The sequence below is a fragment of the Xenopus tropicalis genome, chromosome 2 (genome assembly GCF_000004195.4).
Source record: "Xenopus tropicalis strain Nigerian chromosome 2, UCB_Xtro_10.0, whole genome shotgun sequence".
NCBI lineage: Eukaryota > Metazoa > Chordata > Amphibia > Anura > Pipidae > Xenopus > Xenopus tropicalis.
The window spans coordinates 92,973,478-92,984,649 of record NC_030678.2 but is presented as its reverse complement, the minus strand read 5'-3'; the positions used below and the strand labels follow the sequence as shown (position 1 = coordinate 92,984,649).

Sequence of the window (11,172 nt, the reverse complement as noted above, 5' to 3'; positions counted from 1 at the left end):
GGGCTTTATTACAGATTAAACAAACCCTGTGACTGCTCGGGGGCCCAGTAGGGACACAGATTGAAAAAAATCTCTTAATTTCAAAGAAAAGGAGTGACCCTAAGTGATTTTGTTGTGGGGCCCATTACCTAGTAGTTATGCCAGTGCACAAGATCTTTTTGCTCAATTCAACTGCTGAACAAAAGGATCTAGCAATAAAACATGGTGGCCCATACTGCTCAGTAAGGTGCATGATTTTTGCAGTCACCAGAACAAGACATCCTGCAGATCCACAGAACCATATAGTTCTTTCAGCTGATGAATGTTGCATGTGGACAGGATCATCAGCTGAAGGCATGCAAGCGTATCTCATAAGAAGTTGGCTGGCACAGGTCTCAGGCCAGTGTGGTCACATTTGGTTACCTTTACAAAAGCAAGGAAAGTCCTGCAACAACAGGACCATTATGCACTAAAGATAATTCTATTCTAAAAATACAAAGAGGAAATAAGATTAGTTTGTGTGCCTATTAAGAATCTGGTGGCATGAGAAGCAAACGTGCAAGTACGAAAAACCAACAAACAATGAAAACGGGCTTTAAATCACAATGTAAAATTCTGTTTTTGCAACATTTCGGTACTTGGGAAGAACCAAACACCTTTAAGGCTGAAAAATCTTTCCTTTTCCCACTAAACGTTAAATATTTACATGTAATTTAAGGTTGCTGAAAAAACAACAACAAACACATGAATCATCCACACAAAACTTCCTTCTGTGGCAAAGTCAGTATGTCAGCGAGATGAAGCACGCAAAATAATAATAAAATAAGGACTCTTTCCTTACAGCACATGGTTAGACAACACATAGAGAAGAACAGGTGCCAGTTGCTATTAGAAAGGTCTTTCTTTTAAACCAACACTGCAGAATAATTCAAGATTATTGCTGGATATAATATTAGATTACAACTACCTGCTTATGGTTTCAACAGGTGTTGAGAAAGGCAGCCAAGTATCGAGACCTTACTTACATGATGCTTGCATGCTAAACTGTGCATTCAAATTCACTGTAGAACACTGAAGCAAAAGCAGTCACTGAAAACAGCATACTTACATGGCATTTACAAAACATGCTAAGGAGGCAGTAAATGGAGTAGTTCACATAGCTGGGAGAGACAGTGACTTCCATTCTCTGGCTCTCTACTGAACGAAGTAGAAATTGTTTTTCTTCCAAAAGCTGGCATGGACTATCACTAGCTGTAAAAGGAACGCATAACATTTTGTGTCTGATTTCCCATTCAAACATTTAATTGCTCGCGTGAACTAAAAATATCTATGTGAAAGCACCGGGCCCATGAAGAACAGGGAAAAAATTCAATAAAGCAAAACTTTTATAAACTCTTTATCAGTTTTATTTGCATCTTCCTAATGGAGCTGCAAAACAATTTGAAACACTAGTTCAGTGTCCTCTTGCTTCACGTAGAAAAGGGGGTTTTCATTGTATTCCACAACGAACCTTCTGCTGAACCCAAATCCATTATCTGGACCATTTTCCAAGAAAAATTTCTCCACTCTTGTCTGTTTTTACTATTTCACAGTATGAATTTTCCCAGTTATATGGGAAAAACAATTGTTAATTCAGACCAGTTATTTTAGTTTGTTTTTGTTTTTTTTTGTTTTTTTTAACAATTCTGTCCTTCTGTGGTTTGTGACATAAGAAAAGACTGCACAACTTCTTCTGTTGAAAGGGGGCTGGTGTTTACATCTTCAAGGGCATCAGTGACAGAAAACTGACGATCCCGCAACCGATTCCAGTTGGCCAATATATTGTGGTACTCAAATACTTTTTCATAATTGCCAACAGAATTATAAAGTTTTATGAGCCCTCGGTAGTCATACTCCAGTCCACTGTAACCTTCACCAAATAGCTTTTTTCCTAGAATCAGTTAAGGAGAAAAGAAAAAAAATGAACATATCAATACCAAACAAGCAACAGCATGGCATTCACTTTATGTCATTCGAAAGCTTACAGTTGCTTCTTAACATATGCACAACGATACATTACATGCGCATTCACTTATTCCTAAGACCAACTTGAGCACCTGATAATCATGGTCACCAGCCTCCTCAAAATATGCATGCTTCCCAGCATACCTCCACCCCACACTGCCGATGCCAATGCCAACAGGCAGAAATAAGTTAATGTGAAGGGGTTGGGAAAAATTAGAAGTACAAACCAGGACACAGATAGGTTAGAGAGCTATGGTTAAAGGCAAAAGCGAAAGCACAGGAGAGACAGGGACAGAAAAAATGGATGTGATATATCTATAATGGGGGGGGGGGGGGGGGGAGCGGAATACAAAAATAGGATACAGGAACACAAATATCTATTTTTTTCCCCTGTTGTGACATTCTAAATTACCAATTTAATGCTTTTTAAATACTATGAGTAAACATGCACAAATAAACATGCACTTCATCAACATCGAACAGTTTAACGCTTTCACAGCCAGCCGTTTTGGTCAAAGCGGAACTTGTATTGCCAGACAGTTTTTTAACATTTTGCACTGTTTCACTTTAGGGGCCTTTCATCGGGGGGGAACTTTTATTTTACCCAGGAAAGCAATATATTGTTTTTTTCAGGACAACCTAAGCTTTCAAAATATGGTAGAATTTTTGTGTCATTCCAATTCTGCAACAAGATATAGGCTTCTAAATGTCTAAAAATGAGAAAAAAAAAAATGTTCCCATAATATAAACACACATACTAGAAACAAAAATTATTTTATGCCCGAATATACAACTGATTTGGAAAGTCCCATGTTTCCTGAACGTGCCAATACCAAATATATATAGTTTTATGGAGATTTCTCACTTGTATAGGTCAAAAACTCCCAGCAGTACACTAAATTTCCAAAGCACTGCTTCAGAAAGCTGCATACTTTAGACTTCAAGGACAAAAATTCCACTAACAGAAGGTTTATCCCAGAAAATTATACATTTTTGGAAAGAACAGATTCTGCGGAATCCAGAATATGCACAACTGTCGGTCTACTCCAAACTATCAAGTCGCAATGCTTTCCTAAAGTTATTGGTTTTTATCAAAATTTGTGATTTTTTTTAAAAATCGCTTCAAAGCTTCCAGGCTATAGTATCTTATCTCCTACAGGTCATAAAGTAACCAAATAAAACACCCTAAATATGAACGCCAGGAGTCCACTGAACAGTTTGATGCTCAATATGTATAGGTTTACCTAGGTATGTGGCATGTAGGGGCCCCAATGTGAACATACCCCCATATGATCTATCATTTCAGCTCCTGCAAAATCAACACATTTACATCATTTATGTGGGATAAAGCTAGTAAAAAGTACACTCACCCCAGAAAGCCATATATTTTTGGAAAGTACACATTCCCCCGAATCTAAAATGGGTATCCATGTCTTTCTACTCCAAAGAACCAAGCCGCACAGCTTTTCTAAATTTGGCAATTTTGATTACATTTCCAAAAAAATCCCCTCAAAGCTTCGACTTTGCAGCATCTTATCTCCCACATAGCATTAGGAACCAAGATAAAACACCCTAAATTTGGACACCCGGGGTCCACTGAACAGTTTGATGCCTAATATGTATAGGTTTACCTAAGTATGTGGCATGTAGGGGCCCCAATGTGAACATACCCCCATATGTTCAATCATTTCTGTCATTTCAGCTCCAGCAAAATCAACACATTTATATAATTTATGTGGGATAAAGCTAGTAAAAAGTACACTCACCCCAGAAAGCCATATATTTTTGGAAAGTACACATTCCCCCGAATCTAAAATGGGTATCCATGTCTTTCTACTCCAAAGAACCAAGCCGCACAGCTTTTCTAAATTTGGCAATTTTGATTACATTTCCAAAAAAATCCCCTCAAAGCTTCGACTTTGCAGCATCTTATCTCCCACATAGCATTAGGAACCAAGATAAAACACCCTAAATTTGGACACCCAGGGTCCACTGAACAGTTTGATGCCTAATATGTATAGGTTTACCTAAGTATGTGGCATGTAGGGGCCCCAATGTGAACATACCCCCATATGTTCAATCATTTCTGTCATTTCAGCTCCAGCAAAATCAACACATTTATATAATTTATGTGGGATAAAGCTAGTAAAAAGTACACTCACCCCAGAAAGCCATATATTTTTGGAAAGTACACATTCCCCCAAATCCAAAATGGGTACCCATGTCTTTCTACTCCAAGGTCCCAAGCCGCAAAGCTCTTCTAAAGTTAGCAACTTTGATGACATTTCCAAAAATCCCATCAAAGCAGCATCTTATCTCCCACAAGTATGTGGCATGTAGGGGCCCCAATAATCTATCATTTCAGCTCCTGCAAAATGACCACATTTACATCCTTTATGTGGGATAATGCTACAAAAAAGTACTCACCCCAGAAAGCCATATATTTTTGGAAAGTACACATTCCCCCAAATCTATAATGGGTACACATTTCTTTTTGCTCCAAAGTACCATCTAAGTTTACAGATTTGTATGACATTTCAGAAAATCGCATAAAAATGTTACCCTTTGCTGCATTTATCTCTCACAATTTCTTGATAAAGATCAGATAAAGGCAAATCACCCCAAATAGGAACACCTAAAGGTGGCCACACACCATCGGTCGCACGAAAGATCGTACAATAGGCCACTAAGCGTTCAGGGCTGAAACGGCAGAAAAGGAGGTAGAAACAATAGGATTTCTATCTCCTTCTGCCGATTCAGCCCTGAAGGCAGATTTTGATCAGGCGCCCGATCAAAATCTTTTTTGCGTGTATGGCCAGCTTAAGGTCTACTGAACAGTTTAATGCCCAATATGCATAGATATACCAAAGTCTGTGGTATATAATGACCCCAAAATTAAAATAGCGCATATGGATTTCTCGCCTGCCAACTCAGCTTTTGCATACAGAGCCCCCTGTCAGCGTATTATGTGCCGTAACCCCCTAACTATACAGAGATCCCCAGAAAACCATATATTTTTTTAAAGTACACATTCTGATGAATTCAAAATAGGTAAAGTTATTTTTGTACACCAAAGTTACACACGGCAAAGCTATGCTAAAAACAGATCAGGAACACTTATACAGGGATACAAATGCAGTAAAACCACAAAAATTGTGCAAATCAGCGAAACAATAAAATAAAATCACACAATTGTCAGATAGTGGTCAGAATATCTGATCCAATAGTCGCGCTGTTAAAATAAACAGTTTTTGGAACAGAAACTAAAAACAAAGTGGTAAAACAAAAAAAGAAAAAGTGTTTGTGTATACATGTGTGTACATATGAGTGTATATAAGTGTGCAAAATAAAAAAAAAACAAAAATAAAAACTGCAAAATTGTGTGCTGTGTGTGTAAATGTATATAAGTGTGTATAAATGTATGTAAATGTGTGTGTTAGTGTGTAACTGCAAAAAAAAACCAAAACAAAACACCTTACTTGTCCTGAAGCACTGATCACTTGGCTCTGTCCTCCACACTGCAGTCCAGCAGGAACTCAGTGGGCGGCGGCGCTGGGAGGAAGGAGGAAGCAGGAAGAGCTTCTAGGATGGTCCTGCGAAGATCGCGTTGCAGGACTGACATGCTAGAAACTCTCGGCAGACGCCGCTGCAAAGAGTAGCCTTTATCTGCCAACGACATACGAGACACGTCGTTGCCAGTTAAAGCCTTTTTCTGCCACGCCATATCTCATACGACGTTGGCAGAAAAAAGGTTAAGCTACACAATGGGGCCCATTTATCACTGTATAATTGAGTCCAAATACTAAAAATTCATATTTTTTCTAAGTTTTAGAACTGTGTGTATTTTCTGCGATTTTTTCGTTATTTTGCTCAATTTTTTCATACTTTGCAACAATTTGTGCGACAAAATGGTATTTGTCGCAACGAGTACGAAAGTTTCTTCAGTCATTCAAGCTTCGGTACCATGAATTCCTTTGGCCAGGTTGGAGCTGCAGAGTGCCACTAAGTCCTATGGGAGACTTCCAAAAACATGTGCAGAGGTTCAAAGTCAGAATGTTTTTTGCGCCTTCTACAATCATTCGGATACGAAAAATTTTGGATCAAACCTCAATATTTTCGTACTACCACGATCCAAAATGTTCGTACTTTTAACGCACATCAGAAAATATCGGATTTAATCAGTACTTTTAGAAGTCCGAAAGTCGGACTTTGATAAATGGCCTTTAATGTGTTATGTTTGATTTACCTTTTCCTAAAAAAACCAAATTACTGCCACATCGATGAAGAATAGTACTATATATTTCCTCTTAAAAGGACCAGAACTTTGAAAGGATATAAAAAAAACAATATAAGGCTACCCACCAATGGCTATTGACCGCAGATAAAGCTTTTCTGCATTTTCATACTGACTCATGTCATAGTTGTACAAAGAAGCCAAATGCCCCACAGATAAAGCTACTTCATAATCCTCTTGGCCCAGGAGCTGTTCCTTTATCTGGATTGCTTTAATGTGCATTTCTTCAGCTTCCTAGAAGAGAATTGTTAAAAACAACAAAAAAAGTCCATAATTAATAAAACGAAAGTGTTTAAAAGACACCTATCGTCAATAAGGGACATCGCTGTGGAATATGCTGGCGCTTTATAAATAAATGTTAATAATAATAATAATAATAATAATAATAATAAAAGGGAGCTCCTGGTGCAGCAGGCATGTTGTGACTATAAGCAAAGTGTCCCAGTTTTCACTCATTATGAGCAGGACATCACACACACATGTATAAGCAGCAAGCCGGGAGACACCCTCATAATGTGCATGCATGTAACTGAACACATTTGTTCACACCAAGAGCTCCGTAATTTCAAAATCTTTTTGTAAGGATACAAATAATTGCCATAAGTATTGTTTTACTTGTAGCAATCAGCAGCTTTATTAAGAGAAGGGCATTTTCAGAAGATTTGTTGCCCTTGGTAGCTCAGATTTACTGCAGGCGAGAAATCTCCTTGTGTGGCAGTACCCTAAATGTAATTGCTATTGAAAGCTGTTTATTTCTCCATTTCTGTTCTCTGGCTCAAGTTGATTTTACATTAAAAGGGTTACTCTAAGTAACTTTGAAAAATATAATGATTAAACATCTTTGGTTCTCTCAATGCAATCAGTTTTTGGTCAGCCTAGAATATACTTTTGCCTGCTTGACTACGGGCAATGGCACACAGGGAGATTAGTCATCCGCGGTCATTGCCCTAAAGGCTTAGATGTGCCTAAAATGTTTTACATCCATTTCATAGTTTTATGCCTCCATTTCTCAAAAGCCCAAAAAAAGCAATCCTATTAGAAGGAAGAACCTAAAACTTTCCTCCATTACAAAACTACTCTAACTAAAAGTTACTGCTACAGTTCTTGATGACTACAGACCAGTATGGCCTCACATTTAGAACAGTAAACTTTGCTCACTAATTTGTGTTTTGCTTGTGTGATTATCAGGAATCATACCTTAAACTTTCTCATGGATTGATATAGACGACCAAGGTTTCCATAGTGTTTAGCAGTCTGTACATTAAATTCTCCAAAGGCTTTTTTGGCCAGCTGTAGTGAAGAGAGATGGAGGTCATGTGCTTCCTGAAGCAGCTTTTGTTCTGTCTCTTTGTTGTGGCAATCAATAGCAATTTCCTCCAATATTAGTGCTGGGAAAAAAAAAAAAAAAAAAAAAGTCCACAACATTGAACAAAAAAAAAAAAACAACAAACAAACAGATTTTTTAAAAAACAAAAACAGAAAAAAAAACTGCATCCTAGTAGGCAAAGTGGAGTGAAGCATTACCGGTGATGTTGCCCAGGGCAACCAATCAGCAATTAGTTTTCAACAGTTAGAAATCCAAAGCAAATTGTCTGATTGGCTGCTATAAGCAACATCACCATGTTTTACTTTTTAAACAGCATGAAAAACATACCCCTATGTGCCGGTGTTATTAACCCTTTAACTGCCAATGACATGCCTACTCTGGATTCCCCAGAATCTGCTCTTTCCAAAAATGTACAATTTTCTGGGATAAACCTTCTGTTAGTGGAATTTTTGGCCTTTTAGGGTTAAACCAGCCGTTCTAGGTGCAAAGATGGAATGTTTACATTAATAATTACTTAAGTTAAGGCCTCTAATTTTTGGTTTTAAAGGCAGTAGTGTGTTTAGCATGAGGCATATGAATATTTTCTCATTTCATAAGGCTTTTAGTATGCTTGTAAGTAGGGGTAGAATGCTGCTGGCACAGTACAGATGGGGGGCAATAAGAGGGATTGGCTGCTGCTGGCACAGTACAGATGGGGGCAATATGAGGGATTGGCTGCTGCTGGCACAGTACAGATGGGAGGCAATATGAGGGATTGGCTGCTGCTGGCACAGTACAGATGGTGGGCAATATCAGGAATTGGCTGCTGCTGGCACATTACAGATGGGGGGCAATATGAGGGATTGGCTGCTGCTGGCACAGTACAGATGGGAGGCAATATGAGGGATTGGCTGCTGCTGGCACAGTAAAGATGGGGGGGCAATATGAGGGATTGGCTGCTGCTGGCACAGTACAGATGGGGGGGCAATATGAGGGATTGGCTGCTGCTGGCACAGTAAAGATGGGGGGCAATATGAGGGATTGGCTGCTGCTGGCACAGTACAGATGGGGGGGGGCAATATGAGGAATGGGCTGCTGCTGGCACAGTACAGATGGGAGGCAATATGAGGGATTGGCTGCTGCTGGCACAGTAAAGATGGGGGGGGGCAATATGAGGGATTGGCTGCTGCTGGCACAGTACAATTGGGGGGGCAAAAAAAGAGTTAAAAAAAATTTGAAACCATATAATGGTAAGGTGGGAAATTGTAATGCGGGGCAGAAGGGCGCTGATTGAAGCCCTTGCCTAGGGTGCCAAAATACCTTGGCCCGGCCCTGGTTCCAACTTTCTTGGAAATGGGGTTATACATGGTATTGATATTTATTTCAATTTTTGTGTTATTTAATGTTAGTTACCAAAGCAAATGCTTGATCAAATATGGATTACTCTTGTTTTGTACTGTGTATGTTAAGTATTCTCTCTGATATGATGAAACATCTAAAGCAAAATGAAATTCCTTTAGGACTGTGCAGATTACCCTTTACTCTTTTAGATGAAGCAAGTAAAAGATGGTCTTCTGGGAGAATATGAGTGATGATCTCTATGGCACGTTCAGCGTGAAATCTAAAACAAAAAAAATCATTTTTAGCTATGCAACACACCATACAATCAACCATTCAAACCAGCAGAACATGTCTGTGTAGTGGGTTGTGTACTGAAAAAATGTAGTTAGAATAATTATGTGGCATCAGTCTGTTCATCAAAAAGTAAGCAGTGTGTAACTGTTCAAACCAAAGTACCGACATTCTAAAACTACAGAATGAAAAAAAAATCCATTTGGAGTATTTCAGAAGAAAAAAAAATCAAAGAGTAAAAACTCCATGAATCCACAAATAAAGGATGAAGTCCCCATGCCTAAATATATTCTCACTCCCATAAAAAGTAAAGGGTGCTTTATAGACTGTTGCAAGCCATAATTTAAACAGGCAGAAAAATAATTTTTTATGGCTCCAAAACTGTAATTCACTTTAAGTCACTAAAACAAAACTAAGGTTAAGCATAGATTTAAAAAAATAAAAAAATAAATAAATAAGCAGCAGTTATTATAGCTTTATACTGTATGGTATTTGGATTGTGTGAGATATAATCTACTGTGTTTGCAGAATCATGTCTATTGTTTATCTGGGTAACACCAGATCTGCAATTCAGTAATTAGATAAGAAGCATAAGATATTAAAAGTCAATTCAGTTGTAATACTCACAGTGCATTGTCAAACTTTCCCGAACTGTACTGATGAACATAAGAAGAGTACGCCAAGTCTTCATGAGCTGTTGCTACATGAATATTTTTACCTCCAAATACTGACTGTCGTATATCAAGTGCAGTCTAAAACAGTGAACAAAACAAAATGAGTTCTCATTGCACTAAATAATCAACCACTGGCCTTGTCTATCCACCCTCTGAAAAGAGATTATTCTCTTTCATCAGCTGACCCTCTCTCTGTTAAGAAGCTGCAGCACAAGTACCCCCATACCCACGGGACCCCAGCTGCAGTTACAAGTAACTTTCTGCTGGATTAAAGAGGCAGTATACACCCTTTTAAATAATAGTTGTTGGGTTGAACATACTGTTCTTCGACTTCAGCTTATTCTTCCGCTTTTTATTATTATTCTTAGCTGGGTAATTGCAGTTCCAGGTTAGAAAAAGTGGGCAGAGACACCAACCGCCAATCAGATGTCACTCGTTGATTTTCACTGGGAAATTTAAATTGCTGCCATTCAGACACTATTAAAACTATTGTTAATATGCCACAATCTGTAGTAAATCCATACCTGATATATTGCGACAGATTGGCATATGTTATCTACATTGAGAAGGTAAAATCCATAATCTAGGAGTGCATCAGAATATTTGGGATGTTTGGGGCCAAAGTTTTCCCTGTAGAGAGATGAACAGCATTTAGAACAATTAAAAACATATTTAATATGCAAAAAGGCTGTTTAGAAAAAAAAATTACCGTGCAAGGTAAACTGCATGCTTTATTAACTGCTCTGCCTTTTTGAACTCCCGCTTTACTACACAAGCCTAAAAGGAAAAGACATTAATTTGTTAATACAGAAAAGGGGTAAACATAAACAAAATCTTCGTTACCGCGGGCGACTAATCTCCCCTCAATGCCATCCCAACGGCATGAATGTAAATTGCCAGTGGGATGGCATACGCGTTGAGAGGAAACTAATCTCCCTGTGTGCCACTGCCCTAAAGTGTAAACTACAATAAGCAAACTAAGCAAAAAAGTATATAGATCTCTCTCAACTGTCATAAAAAAATCAATAAGTGTATGTCAAGATCATGATATATTTTTAATTACCCAGATGACAGTGCTAAACAACAAATGCCCACTTTCACTAGATATTAGTTGGTGGGTCTAGGCTCGATGTTTATATGCCTGATGACCTCCCACCTATTCTCAAAAAATGAATTTCACTAGACACCATTCCAAATAAGATGACATTTCTAAGTAAAGGCAGCAATTCTTGTTTATAATTATGAACAGGTGACTAACCCATATCATAACTTCAGGGACCAAA

At 38.3% G+C, this 11,172-nt stretch overlaps 1 protein-coding gene across 2 annotated transcripts in view; it reads right to left on the bottom strand.

Moving 5' to 3' along the window:
* Positions 1–710: 710 nt before the first annotated feature.
* appbp2 (amyloid beta precursor protein (cytoplasmic tail) binding protein 2) overlaps positions 711–11,172 on the bottom strand; it is a 31,672-nt gene continuing 21,210 nt past the window's right edge. Inside the window, exons 7-13 of one of the 2 annotated variants that reach the window (XM_002933824.4) lie at positions 10,599–10,666; positions 10,414–10,519; positions 9,843–9,967; positions 9,119–9,204; positions 7,475–7,665; positions 6,346–6,511; positions 711–1,909 (exon numbers count right to left, since the gene is read on the bottom strand). In XM_002933824.4, the coding sequence (XP_002933870.1) occupies positions 1,656–1,909; positions 6,346–6,511; positions 7,475–7,665; positions 9,119–9,204; positions 9,843–9,967; positions 10,414–10,519; positions 10,599–10,666 (996 nt within the window). In that variant the 3' untranslated portion in view covers positions 711–1,655. Of the gene's footprint in view, positions 1,917–6,345; positions 6,512–7,474; positions 7,666–9,118; positions 9,205–9,842; positions 9,968–10,413; positions 10,520–10,598; positions 10,667–11,172 lie in introns of both variants that reach the window. The other variant, XM_031896952.1, reaches the window with a different exon arrangement.